Source organism: Phodopus roborovskii, unplaced genomic scaffold, assembly GCF_943737965.1.
Source record: "Phodopus roborovskii unplaced genomic scaffold, PHOROB, whole genome shotgun sequence".
NCBI lineage: Eukaryota > Metazoa > Chordata > Mammalia > Rodentia > Cricetidae > Phodopus > Phodopus roborovskii.
Window position 1 is genome coordinate 55572329 of NW_026126480.1, and position 27474 is coordinate 55599802.

Consider the following 27474-nt stretch of genomic DNA (forward strand, 5'->3'; position numbering starts at 1 on the left):
GGAGGAAATAGGATGCTGCCAGGAGATGGCTTGTCTCTCTATTACTAGAAGTTTTTTTTAATAAAGCATTTTAAATGCAGTATTCTGCAGCTCTCTGAGCATTTGAGGGCTGCTTGCCTGTTGGGTACATCCGAGCAGACAAACTTTGTATTTAGTTACTGGAGCAGGAGAAAGGGGACTGTGAGTTGGGTGCAGCCCATGAGCAGGGACTGAGAGAGCACAGAGGCCAGCACTGCCCTTGACAGGCCATAGGGACCTCTGCCCAAATGCTCAACTCTGGGGAAAGGGCCGTCTCTGGGGACCAGTCATTTTATAATAGAATATATACCTTATTTATCAAATATATGAGGTCAGTTATTTAAATTTTCTAGAAGCTTGGAGTTGAACCCATAGCAAAGACATAAGTAGTTGTGAGTCTCTAAGTTAGCTTTTGTTACTTTGAATAAATGTTTATAACCTTAAATTTTATCACTAATTAAAAGTACATATCAATTTAAAATATTTGAGACTTATTGTTTCCTTAGTCAAGAAGGAGATAAAATGAATGGTTCATTAGTACTTTTAAGAACAGCTCTCTGTGGTTGTCTAAAACATTTTTAAACAGTAGACACAAACATGCAGTTGAATTTGAAAGTTACATAATACACAGAGTTAAAGCTAGCTCACATTCAAACATACAGAGTTAAATCCAAATCACATACACACAGATACATTAAACAGGAGTTGAATAAAATCTGCTAGGTCAGACAAATGTTTAGGCTAAGTCTTCCCTCTTTAAAAATGGCAGTTGTCCACGTGATCACCCTTAGTAAAGATGGCTGAGGTCATGTGGTTACCTTTAGTAAAGATGGTGCCTGCTCACAAACCATATTCAACTAGCACACTTAGTAAAGATGAAGGCAACCACGTGCTCCCTGCTAGTCTTTGACTTGCCCTGGAATCTCTCTGGCACTCTGTGCAAGTTTCCTCCTCAGCCTCTGGACATTCCCAGGAGAAGGAAGGAAAGAGGGTGGGAGGCAGTGGGTGAAAGAGAGTCTCAGCGTGGCTAGACCACACACTGGAGTGAGAGGCAGAAAGACAAGGAAAGGAAACAGGGTAAAAGAACAGAAGAGGCTTGGGGTGGTAGGGTACACTCACATTTTCTGTGAGTGAGGTAGAGATAAGATTCAGAGGCTGCATTCCAGCGTCCCAGAGATGCATTGAGGACCACAGCACAGACTGGCTTGGGTGGTCACCAGCAAGGCCCAGGGATCATGGGGAGTGGGTAGGCTTGACTATTCTTACGTGGGCATGTAGAGACAGGGCTCTGAGCCCGAAAGAGGCATGGTTGCTCAGTATTGGGGCTTTCAGATGAAGCCAAATGGCAAAAACCATGGTCACAAAATGATCCTTATAGAAGTATGGCCAGAGGAAGAGCACTTGCCAGATGGCTGTAGCATTCTAGAAATCCTTAGTTGGAAAAAAAAAAAAAAAAGCGCAATGAAGGATTCCAGGATCCCTGGCACTCCTCAGAACTGCAGGGGAGAGCCTGTCAAGTTTCTCACAGCACCAAATGTTATGATATATGGTGCGAGTTGGGATCTTGGCAAATCCCATGCTGGGTGAGGGATGAATACACTATCCAGGCAGAATTTACATGGGAAGGAAGCTCTACTGGGGGAAGGGAAGTGAGACAGACAGACAGAGAGATCTGTCTGCCTCCTCAGAGAAACAGTGGAAAGAGAGTGCGAGTGGGCAGAGTGTGTCTTTTTCTTGTTTGTTACTCGAGATTCAAGACAGGGTTTCTCAGTATTGATTTGAAACCTGTCCTGGAACTCACTCTGTAGACCAGGCTGGCCTTGAACTCACAGAGATCCATCTGCCTCTGCCTCCCAAGTGCTGGGATTAAAGGTGTGTACCACCAATGCCCGGCAAGCTTATCTCTTAAAGGGACCTTTGCACCCGCATACAGAACCAGGGCACTGCCTGCAATGCATGCAGGGGTAACCACTCTGCCAGGTTCCCATGGAGTGGGGCCATGTTCACATGAATGATAACAACTCCCATCTTTTTTTTTTTTTCTTCCTTCCATCCTTCTTTCTTTCCTTTCCTTATCTATGCTGAAGATAAGAGTCCTGGGCCTTGCACACATTAGTCAAGCATCATGTCATACCTCTCCTTGTCTTAGCATCTCAATTGATATTTCTGTTTTTTAAGAATCTTGTTGGTGCAGAGTACTGGTGATACATGCCCTTAATCCCAGCACTCGGAAAGCAGAGGCAGGTGGATCTCTTTGAGTTCAAGCCCAGTCTGGTTTACAGGACAAGTTCCAGGATAGCCAGGGCTGCATAGTAAGACCCTGTCTCAAAAAAATGACAAAAAAAAAAAAGAAAAAAGAAAAAAGAAAGAAAGAAAAAAGAAAAAAGAAAAAAGAAAAAAAGAAAAAAAAAAGGAAGAAAAAAGAGAGAGAGAGAAAGCGAAAGCTCATGAGCTCATAACTGCCTCTGTGGCCTCTTTGCTGTCTGTAGGGTCTGTGCTGTTGTTTATTGTTTCATCTCTTATTTGCTACATCATCAATGTTCTCTACCGTTTGTATATCTAGCGGTTTATAATTTTATTGATCATTCCAAAGAACAGACTTCAGGTTTAGTGGTTTTCTTTATTGTTTTTCTTTATCATTTCCTTTATTTTCGTTGCTTTTGGCTAAATTCATTTTTTAAAAAATATTCTAATTTTTCCTTTTACTTTTCATTTTTTTCTTTCTTACAGGGTCTCACTATATAGCCCTGGCAGGCTTGGGATGTACTGTGTACGTGAGACTTGAACTTACAGAGATCCACCTACCCTAGTCTTCTGGGTGCTGGAATTAAGGGCATGTGTCACTATACCCAGAATATAGATATCCTTTGGTTACTTTTAAAAATAAGATTTATTTCTGGTGTATGTATATGTCAGTCTGTCTGTCTGTCTGTCTGTCTGTCTCTCTCTCTCTCTCTCTCTGTGTGTGTGTGTGTGTGTGTGTGTGTGTGTGTGTAGACCACAAAGGACTATCAGGTGTCCTCTGTCACTCTTTGCCTGTTCCTTTAAGGCAAGCTGTTTCCCTGAACCTGAGGCCCATGCTTTCTTGGCCAGGCTGGAAGCCCAGCCATCCTCCTGTCTTCCCCTTGTTTGGAGCTGGGGTTACAGGTGTGCACAGGGTGCCTGATTTGTTGTGTGTGATCTGAACTCTGGTCTTCTCAATCATGCAACAGGCATTCCAATTCTTACTTATTTCTAATTTAATTTAACTCCAGGATGGCCCCCAAACCTTCCTTAGAAGATTTGAATCCTTTAAAATGTATTATATGATAAATGAGGCTGGGGGGCTCACAGAGGCATAAACAAGTGGGGCTTTTTGTGGTTGTGGGGGCAGAAGATGTATAATTCTAAAATTTATGTGTATGTATGTATAGGCATGCACACGCACACTGTGGGGTGTGTGTGTGTGTGTGTGTGTGTGTGTGTGTGTGTGTGACAGAGAGAGAGAGAGAGAGAGAGAGAGAGAGAGAGAGAGAGAGAACAATATACTGGACTCAGTTCTTTCCTTCTACCCACCATGAGGGTCAAACTTAGGTCATCAGGTTTGGTAGTTGGGACCTTTTTTCCCTGCTGAACCATTTCTCCAGCTCAGTATATATTTTTACAAAGCATGGGAGAGTTTTAAGCAGGGAGAAATGGGTTTAAATTCTGTTTCTTCTTCTCCCCCTACGTCAGCCACTTCCATCCCCAGGTCTCTGGGCCAGGTGAACCTGGAGCATCAGACTGGCCTCTAACTTTCAGTAATCCTCCCAACGCTGCCCCCTAGATCCTGGAAATATAAATGTGTGCCATCATTCCTGCTTGAACTGTGTTTCATAAGTGTTGTGGCTGGTGTGTGTGTTTGGGGGTGGGATGTACATGTGCATGCCAGGGGCCAGTTCATGTTCTGAGTAGCATTCAGAGCCGAGAAGTAGATGGATTTGGGATCTTTGAGGAAATAAAACAAAATGGTGTGTGAGAGGGTTCTCCTCTATTCTAAAGGAACAAATGTAGCTCTTGGTATCTTTTTTTTTTTTTTTTTTTTTTTTTTTTTTGAAAAAAAAAAAAAAACTCTTAAGATAAATTTATTTAAAAATAACAAGCATCCAGGGCAGTATTTTTCTTTTTAAACAGACTTCTTTATTGATTGTTTGGGAATTTCACATCACGCACCCCAATCTCACTCACCTCTCAGTCCCTCCGTATCTACCCTTCACCTCTGCAGCATGCTCCCCAGAAGACCCCCCACACACAAAAATTTAAAACAAACAAATAATCCACCTTTCTCCTTGGTCCTTCCAGCACCTCTTCCTTCAATCCTAGTGGCATCAGGAGCTGTGGTGTGTCATGCAGTGTACCATTTTGTCTGCCAGCCCCACCCACAAAGTGTTCATTTCAGTGAGTCATTGATCTGGTTCAAAACCTCTGGCCTCTGGCACACCATCATCACTATAGCCTCACTGAAACTCCTCCCAGATATCCTGCTGATGCCCCAAGTCATGGAGATCCTGCGGTTACCATTCTGCAGGACCTTCACACGCTCCAGCCGGTCACAGATGGGCTAGATCGTAGGGCAGGCAAACCCGAGGCCCAGGATGTATGTCTGGATGATAGCTGAGATGGTCAGTCTTGGCCACTGGAACCACCCCCCCTCAGGCAGGGGGCCAGAGCCAGCTCCCCCATGTCATGAGGCCAGCTCTCCCATGACTGTGGTGAGGGTTGGGGCCGTCTGTCCCAAGGAGGACAAGACCAGCTCTTCTGCTGCTCTGTCCAGCGCGGGGCAGGGCCAGCTATCCCAGGGCATTGTTTCTATGACCTTCAGTGGTAACATAGGCATGGGCGTTATTACAGACCCACGCTGCAGCAGGAATGTGGACCCAGATATGGCCCTTGGCAGTGGCCGGGGCCTGGATGCCACCATGGCCCTGCCGGCAACACAGGCCACCCTGATTAGTATGGAAGGCCTTCAGATAGCAGCATGATCTCAGGTGGCTATTCACGGACCCAAACATTGCCCCTGGCATCAGATCCGGCTAGCTGGATGTCATCATGTTCCCCGGCGACAGCACAGGCCACTTAGATCAACATGGCCCCAGCAACAGCACAGCCCTTGGACACCTAGTGGGCTTCAGTTTCCTGTCCACCAGCATGCAAGCTGGTCACATCTTCCACGGAAGCAGGAGTCACCTGGTACTTCAGAGCTTGCCTCCCACAGCTCCTGGACGTTTATTTTGACACTGGGTACAGACCCTGTGGGGCCCTGTGTGGTGGTAGGGGCTGGCCTCTCTGACACGTGACTTTGGTGAATTAAACTGCCATTGGTCTTGTCTGTCCAGTGTTTGGGCCATGTGTAACCCTGGGGCAGGAATTGCTCCCTCACCAGTGAGCAACAGAAAGTGGATAAAGCAACCCCTTTCTTGTGATACTCACGGCCCATGTAGGGCTGCTGACCAGGCCAGGACAAACCTGGGCTCTGGGGAGCACCTTGAGGTAGTGTGCAACCTACACACCCACACACGGCCACTATGAGAGCTATTAGCATACTGGTTACTGAAGTCTCCCCTGAACTAAGGTCACTGGGCCCCATACCCAACCCTGGGCTGTAAGTGCCTTCCTCCATTTTTCACAGCTGAGGACCTAATTGAAGACATGATGGCAAGTCTGAAGCCCTAATCTTGAGCTAAGATGCTGAGTGAAGTTGTGGAGAGGAAAGCCTGATTGCACAGGATGGAGAGTACGTTTAGGAAGGAAAGAACTGGAGTGAGAATTGCCTCCAGCCGCAGGAGGCAGCCATGTTGCCCACCCTGCCAGGATGAGTCCTCCTGCTGACCCACGTGCTTCCTGCTTCTGCTGTGGAATATATTTTAAGATGCATTGTTTGTTTATGCTGTGGAACATTTGTTTAATCATGCAAAGATGTGTTGTATTCTTTTGTGTTGCATTTGCATTTGTTTAGCTGTGTGAAGCTGTGTTACTTTGCCTGTCTAAAACATCTGATTGGTCTAATAAAGAGCCGAATGGCTGATAGCTGTGCAGAGAAATGACAGGTGAGGCGGGCAGACAGAGGGAATAAATACGAGGAGAAAAAATGAAAGTAATATTACAGAAGTAAGAAAAGGAAAGAGGCCAGAGGCAAAAGGTAGACAGGGGTAATTTGAGAAAAGCTGGCTAGAAAAAAGCCAAGTTGTGACCGGGCATTTATAAGTAAGAATAAGGCCCCACAAGAGCAAAGAGCAAAAGAGTAAAAACACAACAGTGTTCTGGTGTACCAGCATGAGGCTCTTGAATTTCCATGTAGGGGCTGAGAAAACTGAAGGGAAAAAAAAAGAAAAAGATACAGCTTCTTTGCTTCTTTAAAGTTTCTGCCTGCTGATGAGCTCTTGAGCAGCCAATATGTTAAAGAGGAACAAAAAACTAGGTAAACAATGCCTGCTACAGTGCAGTTCCTGGTCAAGCACCACTGACTGGGCTTGTCTCTCATGAACCGAGAAGGGAGCAGAGCCAGCCAAGAGGTGTGGCTGAGCAGTCTGAAGTTTGCTCCCGCCTTCAAAAAGGCTAAAGTAAAGGATAACTCATAGAGTAAAAGAGGTCTAGATGGAACAACCTCTAAACACGTTCCAGCGCATTTTACAACGTGTGTAGGTTTAAAAAAGAAAGAAAAAGGCTGTGTATGGATAGTCATAGAAAGGAAGAGATAGTTTAAAAATTAAAAAGTAAAGTCTTTAAAGAGAAAGTAAAAACAGTATAAAAGAAAAAAAAAAAAAAAAGCCATATAAGATTGAAAGATCTAAAAAGTAATGTTAATGATGGACTAACCTAGAAACCAATATCTGTTCCTTGGAATTTGCTAGCTTCCTCTCACAAGGCCCTGAGATAAGAAGAATTCACACTGCCCCTCCTTTCCTGTGAGTCAACAGGTGGTAAATAGGGTCAAGAGATAGCTGTAACTGTGGTTTGCCCAGACAAGATTAATTAGCACACCTGAGGCCCTAAGGTCTGCTGACCCTAAAAGCAGACCATCCTGCCTCCAAGGGTCACGTACTCAATGGACAGAGGGTCCCACCCCCTCCCTAAGCTTGTGGGTTTGCCTTTAAAAACACCTGGGCCCAGGGGAGGGGGCTTCTCCCTAGCCTGCGTGCTGGAGGAGCCCGTTTGCACAAACGTTTCCTGTTCATTAAAGCCTCTTGCATTTTGCAGCAACTGGACTGGACATTGAGTTCTTGGGGTATCGACCGAACCTGGAAGACTCCTCATTCTGAGGGTCTTACAAGATGAGAAACACACAGGGAGTCTGGGTCCTGGTGTTATTGTGTTGATTTTCCCCCCTTTTTAAACATTTAAATTAGAAACAAGCTTGTTTTACATGTAAATCCCTCCTTCTCCTTCTCCTCCCCCTCCCCCCAACCCCCATCCTATTCCCTTTCTGCTCCCCAGGGAGGGTGAGGCCTTCCATGAGGGATCATCAAAATCTGTCATATTATTTGGAGCAGGGCCTAGGCCTTCCCCCATGTGTCTAGGCTGAGAAAGTATCCCTCTATGTGGAATGGGTTCCCAAAGTCCATTCATATACTAGGGATAAATACTGATCCACTACCAGAGGCCCCATAGACTGCCCAGGCCTCCTAACTGACACCCACATTCAGGGGGGTCTGGTCAGTCCTATGCTGGTTCTCCAGCTGTCAGACTGGGGTCCAGCTCCCTGTTGTTCAGGTCAGCTGTTTCTGTGGGTTTCTCTAGCCTGGTCTTGACCCCTTTGCTCATCACCTCCCTCTCTGCAGTTGGATTCCAAGAGTTTGGCTCAGTGTTTAGCTGTGGGTGTCTGCTTCTGCTTCCATCAGCTACTAGATGAAGGTTCTAGGATGGCATATAAGGTAGTCATCATTCTCATTATGGGTGAAGGGCATTTAAGGTAGCCTCTCCACTATTGCTTAGGTTGTTAGTTGGGGTCACCCTTGTAGGTCTCTGGACATTTCCCTAGTGCCACATTTATTTTTAAACCTATAATGGCTCCCTCTATTATGGTATCTCTTTCTTGCTCTCCTCTATTTGTGACTCAATCTTCCCGCTCCCTCATGTTCTCCTCCTCTTTCCTCTTCTCTCCTTCTTTCTTCTAACTCCCTCTCCCCTCCCCACATTGTGTTGATTTTGAAATTTTTGAATGTTGTTGAGCAAATGACAGATGCTGGCAGATACGGGACTGTGAACTAAACTAATAAATTGAACCAACCTAGATACTTCAGGGCTGTCTTAACTTTAAAAAAGAAGTTTAAAAAAAATGTTGCTTTGGAGACGCAGTTTTGTTTGTTTTCATAGGAAACAAGAGGCTGTGGGGTTGTTCCAGGTTACTGTGGATCGGGATTGATCAACGGAGACCTGAAACTTGACAGGTGATATCTATCAACAAAGGTTACTCCTGGTCTTCTCAGGACTTTGCCATTATCTCAGATTTTCTCAGGAATCCCTAAAAATGCATTCACCCATAGACAACAAGATGCAGTCTAGAGGAAACAATACTCATTACCCAAGAGTTGGGGTGTGGGTGGTGTTTGGTTATTTTGTGGGTCGTGGATGTTGTTATATTCAGGGGAATATAGGAATATAGGATAAAAAACAACTATTGGCATGGTTTTTGGTATATTGACCAAATTTAACCTTTCTACTCTTGTTTGGGTGTGTGCTTATGCAGCTCATTTAAAAATGCAATATATAATTGAAAAATGAGGTTGGTGGCTAATTGATAATAATCAAACATGTCACTTTAGGTATGTTTTAAAGGCTAAACAGATATATTTTAGACAGATAGATGGTCTTCAAACACTTCAAAGACCTGTATAATATGGCATTTAAAATGTTTTGTGAACATAGTGTTTTTCATGACAATGAGACACATGTGTTTCTGGCAGCATCGATTTATGTCACAAAAGGATGATGGGCATTGATGAAACTCCTTATGGAGTTTGCTTTCTGATGGGAGATGTCATTCTGTAAATGTTTCTCATACTGGTTAATGAATAAAGCACTGTTGGCCAATAGGAAAGGAAGATAGGAGGGACTAGGAGACAAGGAGGAAATAGGAAGTAGTAAGGAGGAGTCAGCATGGAGAGACCGGGGAGACCAGACGCCTGCCTCACTCCCCGGTAAGGAGACCACGTGAAAATACATAGAAATGGGTTAATACTTAAGACAGAGCTAGCCTATAAGAAACAAGTAACTGGCCAACAACATAATATCAAATACAGAGTCTCTGTATATTATTTGGGGCTGGCTCTTGCCTTGACTGCCGACAATGTGCTGTGCAGATTGGACACACAGGACACACAGGAGAAAGACTATTGAACTTTGCCAAAACAAGTTAGGACAGTCCTTCAAAATTCCTGCTTTCACAGAAAAGTCTGCCAGACACAGAGGAAAGCAACTGATGAAGTTTGCTAATACAAGGCAGGACAGTCTTCAAATTTCATGTATCACTAAAAAGTCTGCCAGATACTCTAGGCCTATAGGCTGAAGAGGATGCCCCCATGGTGCAAGGGATCTTTTGGTGACTGTTGAGGCAGCAAGATGTTTCTGTTGTTAGGTAATTCTACATCTTTTTGGGTCTTTGATGGAGTTAAAGACTTAATAATTAGAGTTACAGTTTTCCTTAGTTATGATAAAAAGTAAATTGGGCATAAAACTTTAGATTCACTAAGATAAGATAGATAATGGAGCATTTTCTCGGAATTTGCTAAATACAAATGGACTGAGTATTGTAAATATAATTCTTGTTAACTGTTTTTGTTATACACAGTTTTATTCATTTATGTTACATTTAACCCAGTGAAGCTACGTTACGGTACCTGTCTAAAACAAGTGATTGGTCTGATAAAGACTGATAGCAAGTCAGGAGAAAGGATAGGTGGGGCCAGGCAGAGAGCATAAATAGAAGGAGAAAAGGAGCAGAAAGGATGGAGGAGCAAGATCAAGGACCGAGGAAAGAATGGGCCAGCCACACAGCCAGTCAGTGAGAGTGAAAGTAAGATTACAGAAGTAGGAAGAAAAAAGCCCAGAGGGAAAGGGCAGATGGGATAATTCAAGTTAAGAAAAGGTGGCTGGAAACAAACCAAGCTGTGGCCTGGCTTTTATAAGAAAGAATAAGCCTGCACGAGTGATGTATTTGGGAGCTGGGTGGAAGTCCCCCAAAAGAGCAGAGAGTAAAAAAGTACAGCAGTGCACTTCAGATTAAAGAGGCCATGCCTTCCCAGAAGGTTTCAGTCAGCCGGTGGCTCCAGTGGTGACATTCTCAGAACCAGGTGCTTTCCATGATGACCACCTCTTGCTTGCTATTCTTGGCTGTGGATGACCTATAATAATCCAGAGAGGAAACATTGACACATGGGAAATATCAGGTCTGGTGGGAGCGTGAGCACTTTGGGTCTTATTGCTCCTTTGAGCCCCTTGCCTAGAACCATACCTGAAACATAGCAGGTAGACAATGAAAGTGAGTTAAATGAAATCTTAAGTTAAATTGAGTGTGGGGATGAAAGTTTGTGACCTCAGCAACTAGGAGGCTGAGGCAGGAGGATTGTCTGAAGCTCAAGGCCAGTTTGATGTAAATAGTGAGTTCCAGGCCAGCTAGGTTACACAGTGAGACTCTGACTCAAGAAAACCACAACAGTGGGCTGGAGCCAGCTCAGCTGGTCAGAACACTGGCTGCTCTCGCAGAAGGTCTGGGTTTGGTTCCCAGCATCCACAAGTGATCACAACCACCCTTAACTCATGCTTCCAGGGAATCTGACGCCTCTTTCCGGTCTCTTCAGATACCAGGCATATGCACATTGCACATACATACATGTAAGCAGAATACTCATACAATCAAAATAATACATAAATTAAAAGGAAAAAAAAAAACAGTCCATTAGGAGCTGGAGAGATGGCTCAGCTGTTACTGACTGCCCTTTCAGAAGACCGGGGTTTGATTCCCAGCACCCACATGGCAGCTCACAACTGTCTGTATCTCCAGTTCCAGGGAATCTGACACCCATGGCAAAACACCAACACACACAAAATAAAAATAAATAAATCAGTCAATTAAATCAGTTCCCTGCCTTTCAGCTAGGGTCCTTAGATGAGCAACACAGCCTTTCTGAGTGGCAGTTCCCTTAACAGTGAAACTAGACAACAAGACTACACTGCTTTGGTACACACCTTTAATCCCAGTACTCAGGAGGCAGAGGCAGGCAGAAAGTGAGTTCGAGACCAACCTGGTCTACAGAGCCAATTCCAGGACAGCCAGGGCTACAGGGAAACCCTGTCTGGAAAAATAAAAAGGCAATAAGTGGGCTGCAGATGTAGAGTGCTGGTCTAGCATGCTTGAGGGCCAGCAGTGAATACAAAGGGGAGGGACTTAGGGAAGGGACTTACTAAGTAGCCAAGACCCAACTGCTGTGATGACAACAGCAGAGGCCCCCACCTAATCACCAAGGATACAGGAGCTGTAGGGACAGTCTATTTAGTGAGAGCCATGCACAGGGACTAATCATTTAATTCTGAAGATGACGCTGAGCGACACCAGTGTGCTCTCTCTCTCTCTCTTTCAGTATACACTTGTGAGCATGAGTATGGAGGCCACAGGTCAACCTTGAGTGTCATTCCACAGGTGGCTCATCTTATTTTTCCCTTTTGTTTTTGTTATCTCACTATGTAGCTGTGCCTGGCTTGGCACTCAGAGATCCACTCGCCTCTTCGATCCCCACATGCTGGGATTAAAGGTGTATGCCACCATGTCCATTTACCTTGTTTTTTTGAGACAGAATCTCTCACTGGCTGGAGCTTGCCATGTATGCCAAACTGGCCAGCTAGTGAGCTTATGTATACCTTTTTGGTGCTAGGATTACCATGCCTACTATTTTTTCTTCCCACAAGTTCTGGGAGACTGAACTTAGCTCTTGAGCTGGGAGGGAGGGCAAGCACTTCACCCACTGTGCTGTCTCCACAGGCCTTGTTTTGTTTTTCCTCTAGCTCCCATTCTACATGTGAGGAAGCAGGATTGAAGGAGGTGTTGGTTATAATAAGCAGTTGGGAATTCTCACTCCCTGTCCTGATGTCAGGAACATCAGGCCAGATATCAGGATGGGTGCCTGGAGTGTGACCAAAGAACTCAGCTCTGCTCCCTCTGAGCCAGGAATTCATGGGAACTTGGAGCCAGGGCATCACAGATCATCCATGTCTTCCTGTGCTAGTTTTGGCAAGAGAGGTCATGCAACTTCAAAGGTGGGTACTCAGTCTGTGCCCCTGTTCACACCATTTTCCTGCCTAAGCTTCAGTCACCACCTCCCTGGAGGGACCTTAGACTTGTAACTTGTTTCTCTAAGCCTTACTCATCCTGTAGATGGAAATGGTCACAACCGTCACAGGGCAGTCTCAGAGCTTCAATGGCTTCAGGAGCACAGCCTTGGAAATAACTTCCCTGCAGCTACGCTCATCTCTTGCCCACCCGAAAGAAAGCCTGACCCAGCCCAGGTGACCCAGGACACTCACCTGCCCTCCAAGTCCTGGATGGTGTCTGGGAGTGGAATTCCCTGGGTCTCTGGGAGGAAGAGCAGGAAGACCAGGCTAGAAGCGATGGGGAGAGCTCCATAGGTGAGGGGTGGCAACAGGGGCAGGACCTGGCTGGCCATCTTAATCAAGGGGCCCATTATACTCCCTAGGCGGCCCACAGAGTTGAGGAAGGCAGTTGTTGTCACCCTGTGCGAGAAGAGGAGGCTCAGATATCGTTGTAGCTGCCACTGTGGCCGGAGGGCAGCATGGCTGGCTTCAGGGGTGGGGCATCTGGGTACAGGAGTCATTGCCTCGGCGTCTACTAGACCACTCGCCTCCCAGCTCTGAGTCTCCATATTACAGGGGGAGAGCCAGAAGACACTGTCAAAACACATTAGTGAAGGCCAGGCATGGTGTTGCATACCTGTAGTTGCATCTTTCTATGGTCAGAAAGCTGAGGCAGGAGGATTTCTGTGAGTGTGAGGCCAGCTTGGCCTATGTAGTGAGAGTTAGTCTCAAAACACCAAACCAAACCTCAAGCCTGGGTACCCTTGAAGCTTTAAGGGGCCCTGCAGCCCTCTCCACTGAGCCTCTAGGGGTCCCTTCCCTGACTCTATGACCACCCTCATGCCTGAGGCTCCTACCAGCACCTACCTGAGCACTGTTGGGAAGAGCTCTGCCTTGTACATCGGGAGAGAAGCCAAGCAGATCCCCAAAAAGCTTTTCCCCAGGATGGCCAGGGCCACGCGTAGAGTCTGAAGGTCTGAAGGTGCAATGGTGACAGTGAGGTCGAGGCAGGTAGCCCTCAGCAAAGCCAATGCAATGCCCGGCTACCAAGCACCAAGTGAGGACACAGCGTGGGATGAGGTCCTTGGCCATGGGCCAGGGCATAGAGACAGGTATGCTGGGGTGGCCGGGCCTGGGGCAGATTCACAGATGGCCATGACAGGGAGGCTATGCCATGCCAGGGCCCTGGGGTGCCCATATACCTACAACCTTCTTATTACCCTCTGTCCTATTTGTGAGGACCGGTGGCTGCATGACAGCACCCTAGCTGGAAGCCAAGGGTTACTGTCCTATGAGTCTGGCTTGGGCTGTCTTCCGGCACGGTCTTACTTAGTCTTACTGGGACTGAAATATGCCTCAACAGCACAGCATGCACTTAGGCATCCTCAGCCATTGTCTTCCTACATGGTCTTACCTAGTCTTATAGGGGCTAGAGATCTGCCTCAGGGGCAGAACACTTACCTAGCCGCCCTCAGTCCCGGGAGTGGGGAGGGGGTGATCACACTGGCGCTAAAGGCTAGCATGGTAGTGTACATTATAATCTTAGTGCTGGGAGGTAGAGACATGTGGGCTGTTGGGGGCTGATTGGCCACAAAGTCCAGCCTAAACAGTGAACTCTAGCCCAGAGTCACTTGAGGCAGAGAAACCCTGTCTTAAAAGATATGGATTGCTGTGCTTAGTGGCAAGTACCTTTACTCCAAGCATTCAGAAAGCAGAGGCAGGAGGATCCCTGTGAGTTTCAGGCCAGCCAGTGCCACATAGTGAAACCCTGTCTTAAAAAATAAAATAAAATAAAGGATATGAATGACATTCTAGAATAACATCTGAGGTTATATGTGTGCACATACAGGTGGACAGGGAGCCAAAACCTCGTAGTTTTAATGTGGTGTCCCCCATAAGTTTGAATGCTTGGTTCCCAGTTGGTGGCTGTTTTGGAGGGCTAGGAGGGGTGGCCTTGTGATGGGAGATGTTATTCTGTAAATATGTTTCTCTTATTGGTTAATAAATAAAGTATTGCTGGTCAATAGGAAAGCAAGATAGGCGGGACTAGGACATAAGGAGGTTTTGGGAAGAGATAGGGAGGAGATTCAACATGTAGGACCCTAGAGAGCAGAACGCTGGGCCCTCTCCAGTAAGATAAGATCATGTGGAAATACTTAGATTAATAAAAATAGGTTAATATTTAATACACAACTAGACAATAAGAAATGCCAGTAACAGGCCAACAGCATTATATCTAATACAGTGTCTCTGTGTGTTATTTGGGGCTGTTTGCAGCTCTGGGATCAGGCCAGCTGGAAAACATGCTTGTAACAAAATGGCACCCAATGTGGGGCCGAGAACTTTCACTTAAAACTTGACAAAAGCTTAAAAATGGGTTTTAGAAACAAAAGGACAAAGACAAGCAAGGCTTCTTAATAACAGCATTTTTCTCAGTTGGACTCTGTTTTGCTAGAGACAAGCAGAGATTTGTGTAGCTCCTTTAAAAGAGGTTTCTTGACTCATCATAAGAGACAAAAAAAACTGCACAGCTTTTAAAAAGCGCTGCTAACAATTCAATGGTGTGTATAAGCAGCTGGAGGGAGTAGCTGGGTGTGGTGGCACATGCCTTTAATTCCAATACTCAGGAGACAGAAGCAAGCAAATCTCTGTGATTTCAAGGTCAACCTGGTGTATGGAATAAATTCCAGGGCAGCCAAAGTTACACAGAGAAACCCTGTCTCTAAAAATAAAAATATAGAGTAATGAAAAAGCTACATAAAGATAAAAAGCACACAAAGAGTCTGGATACATATGCTAAGAAAGAAATAATTGCTATAATATACTTGATTATCTATGCTGCTAAATTAATCCAATTTATATATTTTAAAAATGCTTTGACTCCAAAATTTAAATATAAGGACAGGTTACTGGGGAAAAGGATAACTATTTTTGTTTCCACAGAAAATAAAAAACTGTGGATTTTTTCCAGACTAACATGGTTTGATCAAGCCAGACCCCCTGAAATAGTGTCCCAGGTGATCCAACATTCAAAACCGCTGGGACAAGGCAGCCTTACAGACCACTACAGCCAGGATTTCTGGCTAGGATCCCCATGACAGCACCCTCTACCAGCAGGAAGCAATTTGAAAAGAATGATACCCAAATTCTCAAAAATTGTTTATAAATGTTTGTTTTCATTTAAATGGGGTTGATTATAAATAGTTAATGACCACAACCAATCTCTTTAAAGGTAAAAGGGGGTTATGGTATAGAATATTTTGTTTTGAAATAGATTTTCATTTATTAATACAATTTAAGGTCAATTTTATGATGTCTATTTCTCCTCTTGTTTATTGTGTTTATTGTGTTTATATAGCTCATTTAAAAATGTAATGTACATTTTAGTACAGATTATAGATAGTTACCTATAATAGTCAAAACTTATAGTTAAGTTAGTTAGGTTTTCTAGATATACAGAGATGTATTTAAAATGAATAGGTATTCTTCAAACCTTTCAAAGACCTACAGAATATGGCATTTAAAATGGTTTAGGGTTTTTCTTGACAATGAGACATAACAGCTCCTGGCAATACCACCTGCATCAGAAAGGAAGATGGACATTGAAGAAATGCGTTATGAAGTTTTCTTTCAAAATGGCAAGATTGGGCATGATACTGTTCTTGTCTGGCCTGTATGACTTTATGCTTTATAAAGTGGACATGCAGGACCAACAGAGAAGTGACTGCTGAAACTAGATGGACATTGCTACAGAGTTCCTGCTTCATGGAAGTGTCTGCCAGACATTCTGCAGGACACAGAGAAAAATGACTAACAAACTGCCAACACAGGTAGGATAGTTTAAAATTTCCTGCTTTGCTGAGGAGTCTGCCAGACACACTATGGCCTATAGGCTGAAGATAGAACATTACAGAAGAACTTCGGGTGACTGACCAGGCAAGTTGTCTCTGTCAATTCTAGAGTTTATATATTATCCTTCTGTGGTCTTTGATGGGGTTGAAGACAGATAGTTATGGTTATAGTGTTCCTATAATTTAATCCTTAGGATTAAAGATAAGTTATATATAGGACTTTAGAATCACAAAGATAGGATAAATGATGTAATATTTCCTTTAAATCTTGCTAAATGTTAATGGACTAAATATTGTTAACTGTGGTTCTTATTTGATAATGGTTTTGTTAAATTTTTTGTTATGTTAAGGTTAAAACCCTTTCTTTTAGACAAAAAGGAAGAGATGATGGGAGATGTCATTCTGTAAATATGTTTCTCTTATTGGTTAGTAAATAAAGCACTACTGGCCAATAGGAAAGCAAGATAGGCAGGACTAGGAGACAAGGAGGTTTCAGGGAGAGGTAGGAGGAGATTCAACATGTAGAGAGAACAGAACACCTGACCCTCTCTCTGATTAGATAAGGCTACATAAAAATACTTAGATTAATAGAAATGGGTTAATATTTAAGACAGAGCAGAGCTAGCCAATAAAAAATGCTAATAACAGGCCAACAGTATTATATCTAATACAGTGTCTCTGTGTGTTATTTGGGGCTGGTGTGGCTCTGGGACCAGGCCGGCAGGAAAACATGCTCGTAACAGCCTTGCTGGAGGGTTATGTCCCTGGAGGTGGCTTTGGAGGTTTCTGAAGCCTCCTGCCACAGTTCTAATGCACCCTGTGTTTACAGCCTGCTGTCTCGGCTCTACCCTCTGTAACCCTCTGTAACCATAGGCCACAGAACCCTTCCTTCTCAGAGGCAAGGAATGATGCTTTGTCACAGCAGCACAAAAGTCACTGTCAAGAACAGTTCTCACCAAAAGACTTCATCCCTGAAAACTCAGTGCTCTGAGTACTGCCCCTTTGCTTTGGGAGTGGGCGTGGGATGCTGTGGCCCAGGGTCAGACACAGGCCACCTTCTCCTCTACTCAGACCTTGCTGTCTGCCAACAGGGGCATCTCTCTACATTCCTACTGGCTTTTACTGTAGTGCAGGACACAGGTCCCTTTCCCCAGTCTCCAGCTGAGCTTTGAGAGGGACAAAAACGAGGGTATCAGGTACTATAGCTCTGTTCAGAAGAAAGAACCAACTCCTGGTGTGAGGATTCAGGCATTATCCTGGCCTGGCCTGTTACCTGGCAGAATGTACTTAGGCAGTACCCTGGTCAGCCCAGGGTTCTGTGACTATTAGTGTGGATACAGGTGCAAAAGACTCCTTTGAAGAAAGACCCGCCCACTTATACTCTCTTTTTCTCTCTTTCCTGCTGTTTCCCTGGGGCAGACAGGACTTTTCCTGCCTCCCTATTCTGTCCTCTGTGTCTCTTTACCTCTTTTCTCTTTCCTCCCCCCTTCCCTTTCTAATAAAACTTCTCACTAAGCTCTGTCTGCCTGGTGTGTTTGTCCCCCACCTCTGTTACCCTCGACTGCCATGGAACCTGCCAAAGTTCTCCTCACACTTTATCATAACACCTGGCCCCCAGAGCCTCCCAGCTCTGTATAAAAGAAAGACCAACGGCATTAACAAAGACGCTGCCATGCCGGGTGTGGTGGCACACACTTTAAATCCCATTACTTGGGAAGCAGAGGCAAATGGAATTCTAAGGGCCAGTCAAGTCTACATAGCAAGATTCAGATCATCCAGAGTTATATAGTGATACTCTGTCTCAGAGGAAGAAGAGGAGCAGCTGCTACTGCTGCTGCCTGGGATGGTGGTACATGCCTGTGATCCCAGTAGCAGGCAGGTAGCGCAGGAAGATCAGGAGTTCAAGGCCATCCAAGGCTATGTAGTCTGAGGCCAGCCCGAGCTACTTGAAATCCTGTCTCTTGGAGCCAAAACAAGTAACAAGAAGGAACATAGCCCTAGCTATGCCACTGAGTAATTCAGGCAACTGTTTCACTTCTCTGAACCCTAGTTTTCTCCTCGGGGAAATGGCCAGGGGCTTGTGATGGTCACAGGCCAGGCAGAACTGAGGCTCTGTGGCTGCGCTCAAGCGGAGGAAAAGGAAGAGGTGCCATGAAAGGGAGTGGCATGGCTGGGTGGCAGGACTCTGCCCTGGCTCCCTGTTCATCCTCTTGTCTCACCTTGTGGCACCAGCGCATTGGCTGAGATGCAGAGCCCCACCAGGGCCTGGAAGCCCACCAGGGTCATACGGCGACCCAGGAACCTGAGCAATAGGATGGTTGTGGATCGGCTCAGGAAGTCCATGACACCAAAGAGGGTCTGCAAGAGGAAGATGTTCCCGCCCAGGCTTTGCAGGTCCAGGACCAGGCCATAGTAGGACAACATTAGGGAGAAGCTGTGGGCAGAGCCAGAGTCAGGTGCATGCCACAGAGGAATGACCCCAGCCCGCAGCATCAGCTCTCACTGGCTTTGCCCCAGGGAGGTCTCTCTCAGCAAAGAGGGACCTCAGAAAGTTTTAAGCTCCTGCTTCAGGGAGCATGCCCCTCAGCTGGGGATAGCATCCCGGGGCAGATCCACAGGTGACTGGAGAACCCCAGAAGCACCACCTTGGTTCTTCGCTCCCTGACACCTCCTCAGTCACTCCTGAGGACAGAGTGGTCTCATCCTCCAGCTCCATAGGGCTTGAATTTAGCAGTTGCTATAAGGTGAAATTATTCCTCACCACTCTTAAGCCCTATCAAAGCCCCCAAATGGCTTTGCCCAGTAGATGCTGACAGCCTGGGTGATGGCTGCAGAGGCAAAGCTCGGTGTAACAGAGGTTCCAGCTATTCAGACTTAGGTAGACACTGACTTGAGGAGGACTCAAAAGGATCTAGAACCTTCCATGGGAACAACAGAGAGTTGTGGGTAATGGCAGGGTTAGCACCTCAAAGCCTCTGATTGAAGTAACAAAAGATACTTTGTGGCCCCTGGGAGAGAGCCAGGAAGCCTTGAAAGGGTTTTTGAGGGTGGGGTCTGAATGTTGGCTTCCTTGTAATTTATTAAGATGGAAAACAAACAAACAAAAAACTAAAATTGAAAGTTTACAAAAAAAGAGCATTTAATCCCATTCTTTGTTCAGAGATACACTATTTGTGGTTATATCTTATGTGTGGCTAACTATAGCGTGAAACAAAATTTTCACTCATTAGGTTTGGGTGGGTTTTTTTTTTTTTTGTTTGTTTGTTTTGTTTTGTTTTGTTTTTGAGATGGGCTCACGTACCCCAGGCTAGCCTACCACATCTGCTTTTGTGTGGTGCTAGGATTGAACCTAGGGCTTCCTGCATCATAGACAGGCACTCCACTCATTTAGACATACTCCCAGCCTCAACGTTAGTTTTATTGAAGACCAAATTCCAATCAAGCCTGATCTTCCTTTTTCATATGCTCTTTGGCTGTAATGCCAACTAAACTTGCTTGCAGGGGACATTTGCTGATCCCTAATGCTTCTCAAGGCAGGCAGGGCTCTCTGTGCAAGGCATGGGGAACTAGAAGCTGCTTGGCCAGGGTTCAAGTACAGTCTCCCATCAGCAACTACTCATCTATCTGGGACCTACTTTTCCCATCTGTGAAATGGGAGCTGTCACCCTCTGGGACCAAGTTGTCAAGGCTAACAAACATCTCTGGGAGAGCCTGCCGGGTCTCCTACAGAGACTGCCATTCCAGCTGTGTCTCTCAGCTGGCTTCCAGCACACACACATGCCCAGATCAGCTCTCTCCTGTCTGAACCCAGCCTACTAGGACTCCGGTCTCTTGGATGCCCTTGGGAGGCCTGAGGATGATGGGTTCCCTGGACACCACTCTCATGCTCCATTTGTGCCTCTGAGAGAGGTAACCAGGACATCATACTTCACCACAGTCATGGCGCAGATTCTCTGGCAAATCACAGGCTGGCGAAACAGGTCCAACACAGATCCCTGAGTCTTGGATTCCTCTCTGTCCATGTTGGATGTTAGCACCTCCAGGAGGGGAGAAAACAGGAATGAATGTTAGAGTGATAGGCTTGCACTGTGCCAGATAGTGATAACTCAAGTGGACAAGAACAAGGGCTTAGCTTGACCTAGACCTCTGGACTTGTGAATGGGAAGGGTAACAGAGGTCCCCTCTGGCCTCTGTGGCCTTTTGTGCAGGCCTGGCTTACTGAACCAGATGGAGGAACCTCATGTTGCTTGTCAAGCACTACACCCCTGATGGCTGGCACCATGGCATGCCCACCCTGGCCAAGCTGGACCCTCCCTGTTCTCTCCAAGGGCTCCTTTATTTCTTGCACCTTGAGCCCTCCTAGCCTGGTATTAACTATCTGACCTGCTTCTAGTAGCTTCCCCTGGTACCTCCACAGAGTTCTGTGTCCTTTATCTTCTGCAGAATATCCTCCACATACTTCCTAAAATTAGCTGACTTCAAATAACAACCTTATTTCCCCAGATACATCAAGAAGTTCCATGAGCCAGGTGTGTGAAACACCCAGGTTTAGGTCATAGATGAGACAGGTGATAATCGTGGTATTGTTCTTGGTAGTGATGGTAGGGATGGCAGTGATGGTAGGGGTACGGTGATAGTGCTATGGTAACAGTGGTGGGGATAGTGGGCATGGCAATGATGGTAGGAATAGTAGTGATGCTAGTGATATTGGGAATGGTGATGATGGTACAGACGGTAATGGTATATATGGGGTGATGGATACAGTGGGGATGGTAGAGATAATGGTGATGAGAAGTATGGGGATGGTGGGGATGACTGTGATGGTGAACATGATGATGGTGGGGATGGCAGGAATGATGATGATGATGGGGATGGTGAGGAGGGTGGGGATTGTGAGTAGGGTAGGGTTGATTGTGATGGTGGAGATGATGATGATAGTGGGGATGGTAGAGATGATGGTCATGATGGGGATGATGATGGTGGTAGTGGTAAAGATAGAGGAAGTGAGCCAGGTGGTGGTACAAACACCTTTAATCTGCCTTTAATCCCAGCACTCAGGAGGCAGAAACAGGTGGATCTCTGTGAGTTCGAGGCCAGCCAGGTCTATAAAGCATGTTTGTCCCCCACAGAGAAAACCTGTCTCAAAAAAAAAAAAAAAAAAAGAAGATAGAGAAAGTGATGAATGGTATGATGATGGTGTTTTGTAGAGATACTGGTAGTGATATTAATGACAGTGTTGGTTGTGGTGCAGAGGAAATCCATTGTAGTGGGGGAGGTGGTTGTAGAGATGGACTGTGGTGGTTTTAATGGTGCTGCTGAAGGTGTTGACAATGATCTTGCTTTTGTTGATGATAGCAATAGCGCTCATATAGTGATGTTGGTATTGATGGGTACGGGATCTCATGCGATGACAGTGGTGGTTTGTGATGTTCTTGGTAACCTTGATGGAGATGGGGGTGCAGTGGACAGTGGAGGGGGGTAATACAGATGACACCTCCTGGACATATTTTCCCGAGTTATGACAATTGCCTCTCACCTCTGTGGTCAGTGTCTTTTTGGCTTCTTTGTGGCCATTTATCCTGGCTACCTTGTGGAGTTCCTGAAGTGCTTTCTCTGGTTGGCCTATGATAATCAGCCATCGGGCAGATTCTGGCAGCCACCTGTCAAAGAAACCAGTGTTTCACTAGGACTTTGTTGTCCTGGAGCACCGTGGGTAATCTAGAGTTGTATGGGAGGGAACAGGGGGCAGCAGAGCCCCCAGCTTGATGTGACAAAGGAGCAGAAAGGAACAACTGATCTATCCTGTTAAAGCTGGATTGGACAGAGCCCCAACACCCAGGCTCCTCCCTCTTCTTCTCTGGACCACCTCAACTGGCCTTGCTTGAAGCCAGGGGCTTCGTGTCCTGTCTATGTACAGGTTATAGGGACGCAGAAGCTGCCTCTCCAGTGATTCTGAGGTCATTGCTATGGTAGAAAGTCCAATTGGGGGTAAAGGAACTTGCGCCAAGCCTGGCAACCTGAGTTGAATCTCTGGGACTCATATGCTGAGAGCAAAGGACAAATGTTTGCACATTGTTCCCTGACCCACACACACACAGTGACACATGTGCATCCCCAAATAAATAAATAAATAAATAAATAAATAAATAAATAAATCTAAAAGAAAGCTTGCTTACACACACACACACACACACACACAGTGGCACATGTGCATCCCCAAATAAATAAATAAATCTAAAAGAAAGCTTCACACACACACAGACACACGCACATACACAGTCACTTGATCTTGTTTTATTCTGGTTTTTGTTTGTTTGTTTGGTTGTTTGTTTTGCTTGTTTTGTTTTGTTTTTCGAGACAGGATTTCTCTGTGTAGCTCTGGAGCCCGTCCTGGAACTCGCTCTGTAGACCAGGCTGGGCTTGAATTCACAGAGATCTGCCTGCCTCTGCCTCCCGAGTGCTGGGATTAAAAGCATGAGCCATCACCATCCGGCCTTGTTTTGTTTTATTTTGTTTTATACTGTTTAATTCCTCTAAGGCAGCGCTAAGTAGGTTATAAAAACCAGTCTGTTTGTCCCCAATCTTAGGGGCTGCTGTCCTTGAGAAAACTTTCTCTGGTCAAAGACACTGGGTTTGGCCTGTTTCAGGCAGTTTGGCACATGCATCACCCTCCCTGTGGAGTGAGGGGGGGATGGGATGGGAGGGAGGGTCAAAGGGCATGGGAGGGAGGGAAAGGGAGCTGGGATAGATATGTAAAATAAAAAATTATATATATATACATACACATATATATATATACATACATACATACACACATATATATATATATATATATATACATACATATATATATGAGTCAGCTGACCAAGCCTGTGGTGCAGGTTTGTGGACCTGGGGCTCAGGAGGCTAAAGCAGTAGGTTTGCAAAGCCAACCTGGGCCATGGATTGAGTCTGAGGTCAGCTGGGGAAATTTTGTTTCAAAATAAAAAGTAAAAAGAAGCCCAAAATATAACTCAACAGCACAGTGGCCTCTCATCCTCATCCTGAATAAAAAAGTCTCACCTCCAACACTGGTCCTTGCAGACTAGGATCCCAAGTGCCCTGCTGGTCAGGCTGGGGTTGGGGACAGTGCTGGCATGGAAGGAGCATGGGGTCAGCCCCAACCCAGAGGGCAGAGGCTGCTGTCCTGCTTTAGCCCCATTCCTGTCTGCTGGGACCCAGGACCTTCTCATTTCACAAGAAAGGGTGGGCGGGCCACTTGTTTCTGTTTTTACAAGACTCCTGGTTTTAAGTGTTGGCAGGGTCCACTCTCCAGTCAGTGCTACATGGTCTGGCTGAAGCATTCACCCAGGGACTCCAAATGATGAATGTCATTGTCCTCCTGTGCTCCCAGCCAGACGTGGCTGGGATGGTGAGATAGACAGACTTCCTCCCCCCACAGGTCTCCCATGAAAAGAGACCCCAGAATACTGACCAGGACAGCAGGAATGAGGCCAAGAAAGGGATGGACACAGCTAGCTGGAGGTTTCGCCAATCCCGCAGGGCAAAGGCCAGGCCTGCCAAGACTATGTGGCCTGTGCTGGAAATGCAGCTAAGGATTATCATGATAACATCCCTCCTGTGCGTTGTACTCCACTCGACCACTGAAAGGTGAGGTGCAGGTCAAGAGTGAGGTTCAGGCCCCTCTTGCTCCAGGGCAGGAGAAAGAGTAAAGGCCTCCGGGTACCTACCAAGTGTGGACTGGGCCAGAATGGCACCAGCCAGCCCAAAGGCAGTCAGGAACCGAAGAACACAGTAGACAAAGAAGTTGGGAGCCAAGGTGGCACCAGCACTGCCCATAGCCACTTGCAGGAAACACCAGCTCAGCATCGGCTTGCGCCCCATCCTGTGATGATGAACACATGGGGTGTGGAGATGTCCTTGGGGACCCTACACAGGGCAGGTGGTACCTGCTCAGGGTCTTACAAAGGGAGCCAAATGAAGCCAGCTGTACTTTCTCAGAGCTTCTAGAAACTTCTGGGAACATGGAAGGCTTTGTGATTGAAATGGTAGTCTCTTGCTCTCAGGGTTGGTTAAAACTTGTAGTCAAGAATATGGCTTTGGCATTTAGCACCCAGGTCTGAGTCCCTTGGGGCTCAGTGGCAACACATGGGTGACCTGGGAGGGAGCCCCCTCTGGTTGGGAACACCAGAGTTTGCCTGATACCTTCTTACTTTCTACTCCCAGAGAGTTATTCTACCAAGAGGAGAGGGGATACTCACCGGTGAGAGAGAAAGCCCCAGAACATGGATCCTACCAGGAGACCAGTCATGTAGATGGCCTGGCCCAGGGGCTTCAGGCTCTGGGAGGTACACACCAGGTCCCACTGGAAGAGAGAGAAGCCTGACAGTTTCAATGTTACGTGGAAAGGGTGGCTGGTGGAGGGCTGAGTTGAGGGTCTTCTGCCAAGAGCCTGGCCAGCCTAGGCCCTCAAAGCCCAGTCTCTACAAGGATTGCAGTGTCAGACCACAGGAGCTTGGTTATTGGACACAACCTGCCTTGCATCTGGTAGCTTCATTTATTCAATATGGACAGTGACAGGACCCAGCCCACAGGACTATGTGAGGTCATGGCTAGAAGGGCAGCCTGTGGAACAGTGCATGTCACCAAAAAGTGACAGGACAGGAAAGAGTCTGCTGAGCCAGCCTTGCTTTCTAAATGCTGATTGTGTAAATGGGTCTGTCCCAAGCTCCTGTCTGTCCTAAAACCCAAGCCCACATCTGAGCTCGGGTCACCATAAGCCATCAGAAGTACAAGCCACATAATAAACTTCTCCACTTGAGGGAGAGAGAGTTCAGTAGGAATGTGCTTGCTACAGAAGCATGAAGATGTGACTATGGGCAAGGTGGTTCACGCCTGTATTCCCAACATGGGGGGTGGGGTGGGGGAAAGGAGGTGCCTCTGGCCAGACAAGTCTTGAAGCCTGCTGTCCCAAGGCAGGAAGATCCCGTGTCACAAAACAAGGACAGTTAAGAGCCCCTTGTGTGCGGTCATGAGGACCAGAATTTGAACACCCACTCACCTAACAAGCTAGGCATCTGGCTCGTGCCTGTAACCCCAGCTCTACAGGGGATGGGGGAGGGGAAGAGACAGGATTCCAGGGCTTTCTGGCTTCTGGCCTAGCTGAGGAAATGTGAGCCCAGGTTCAGGGAGAGACTGTGCCTCAAAGAGATAGGCAGAGGGATAGAAGCACTTGACATCTGTGGACTCTGCTGGTGTGTATAGGCACTTGCACATAGATGGCTATTTACACCTAGACCACACACACACACACACACCACAATTTTTTTTAAAGGTGCATGGCTCCAGCTTCCATACACACATACATGCATATACAGGTATACCTGCTTGTGGACACACATCTCCCCCACCCCCCCCAACCCCCGTACTTGAGCAAACTATTCTCTCTTTCCATTGAGCAAACTATCCCTAGATCCATCTATATTGCACTCCAGTTTTGTTAAAGAACTCTAAGACTGTTCAACAGGAACACCCCACTCTGTTTCAGAGAGAATCCAGTTAAGCTGGTTTAGCAAGCTTCCTCTTTGTCACTTTCTGCCCTCTGTCCCTCCCAGGCTCCTAGCTGTGACTGCCCTTTTGTCCCCCACAGAAGACCACATCTCTACCTGATGATTTCTCTACCTGTGGAGAGGTCAAATCTGCCTTCCGTATTGGATAGCTGGATACCTGTTTTATGTGTTGGTGTGTGCATGGCGTGTGTGTGCGTGTGCGTGTGTGTGTGCATGGTGTGTGTGCGTGTGCGTGTGCATGGCGCGTGTGTGTGTGTGCATGGCGTGTGTGCAGTGTGTGTGTGCGTGTGCGTGTGCGTGTGTGTGTGTGTGTGTGTGTGTGTGTGTGTGTACCTCTTGAGGTTAACAATAGGCGTCTTTCTCAATTACTCTTTACTTTGTAGGGTCTCTCGCTGAAGCTGGTGCTCACTGAAGCCCCAGGGATCTTCCTGTCTCGTTAGCACTGCCCATGCCTCCCCCTTTTTATATGGGTTCTGGGGCTTTGAACTCAGATCCTCAGCCTTTTACCGGCTGAGTCATCTCCCCCTGCAAGGCTGGGGGAGGAAGCAAGCTGTGCAGGCCAGTTCTGGAGAGCCTTACCCTGGTTACGATTGTAGTTGTAAAGGTACTGTGGTCATAGACCCAGCCATCCAGACATGGCTCTGTGGCAGCCTCGCTCCCGTTGGCAGCTGTGGCACTGGGGTCCAGGAGCTGCCACTGTGGATGGCGGAAGCGACGGCACTGGTGAGGCTTCAGGTTGGGGCCAGGTGGGATGGAGATGGCCAGGAGGGCCTCGTGGGTCAGATTGGTGAACACCTCAGAGCTATTGTCCAGAATATGGGTCCAACAGCGGTGGTCTGGGACAGCGGCTGAGAAATTCTCCAGAAGCATGTGGAAAGGTAACGAGAGGGTAGGGAGGAACAATGTGCAGACCTGCAGGACCTGGAAGAGTCCCACACCCCCAGCTCTGTCCAGGAGCTCCTCGAATGCCATGAGTGGAGCTGATCCTCGCTGTTGGGGAAGGTGAGTGCAGGACCTGCTAGTCCTCACTGGTCCTCATGGATGCCAAGTGCTCCCAAGCTCCTCCTTGCTCTGCTGGTAGAAATGGGAGGGGGAATAAACGTCTCCTTGTCCTGTTTCCAGGAGTGGTCACTGGGATGTCCCGACACTCTAAAGGGGACACCAGGTAGAGGGCTCACTGTGCTGAGCCGCCTGGATGGAAGGACTGCTACCAGGTCAGGACAGGGAGGCCTGAGCCCTCTCTGGTACCAAGAGAGAAAAATCAGACAGATGTTTTTCAACCTCCAGGGCAAAGCTGTTACTGAGTTACAGCCATGGAAGGACCGGCTGCTGCCACTGCTTACCCGGGGGCAGTCAATGTTCAACCTTAGCCTGGGCTCCGATCCCCAGCTCTTCTCACCTGGGACTTTATACCCTTCAAACTTGTCATAGGGTTGCCAATCAGGGAACCATTGACCTTACTGGAACCCAGTTGGTTCAGTGGCTGATGCTGGTAGTCGCTGGCTATTTACTTATTTGCTCATTTGTTTGGGGGCATGTGAGTGTGTGCAAATGTGTGTGGAGCTCAGAGGACAGCCTCCATCATGTGGCTCCCAGGGGTTAAACTCAGGTCCTTAGGCAAGAGCCTTTCCCCATCTAGCCATTTGTCCAGAACTCTTGCTCTGAGCCTCTTTACCAGACTGGAAACTTCAGGGCAGAACCCATGGTTGTTGTTT

General features: G+C 46.7%; 1 protein-coding gene across 1 annotated transcript; it reads right to left on the bottom strand.

Annotated features, from left to right (window-relative positions):
• Window positions 1-10290: 10290 nt before the first annotated feature.
• Slc22a11 (solute carrier family 22 member 11) lies at window positions 10291-26847 on the bottom strand. The gene is made up of 10 exons (XM_051193776.1): window positions 26339-26847; window positions 24452-24555; window positions 23921-24075; window positions 23665-23833; window positions 21727-21850; window positions 20118-20227; window positions 18410-18624; window positions 13207-13315; window positions 12553-12759; window positions 10291-10376 (listed from the first exon to the last, which is right to left on the bottom strand). The coding sequence occupies exons 1-10, from the start codon at window positions 26729-26731 to the stop codon at window positions 10316-10318; spliced, it is 1647 nt and encodes a 548-aa protein (XP_051049733.1). The 5' UTR covers window positions 26732-26847; the 3' UTR covers window positions 10291-10315.
• Window positions 26848-27474: the final 627 nt, after the last annotated feature.

Bases quoted from the DNA above. Each gene is read 5' to 3' on its own strand.
- Slc22a11 (XM_051193776.1), bottom strand. From the start codon at position 26,731: ATGGCATTCGAGGAGCTCCTGGACAGAGCTGGGGGTGTGGGACTCTTC. The intron at 20,228-21,726 runs GTGAGAGGCAAT...CCCCTCCTGGAG, and splicing joins AAAAGACACTGACCACAGAG to GTGCTAACATCCAACATGGA. The intron at 13,316-18,409 runs GTGAGACAAGAG...TTGCACCTTCAG, and splicing joins CAATGCGCTGGTGCCACAAG to ACCTTCAGACTCTACGCGTG.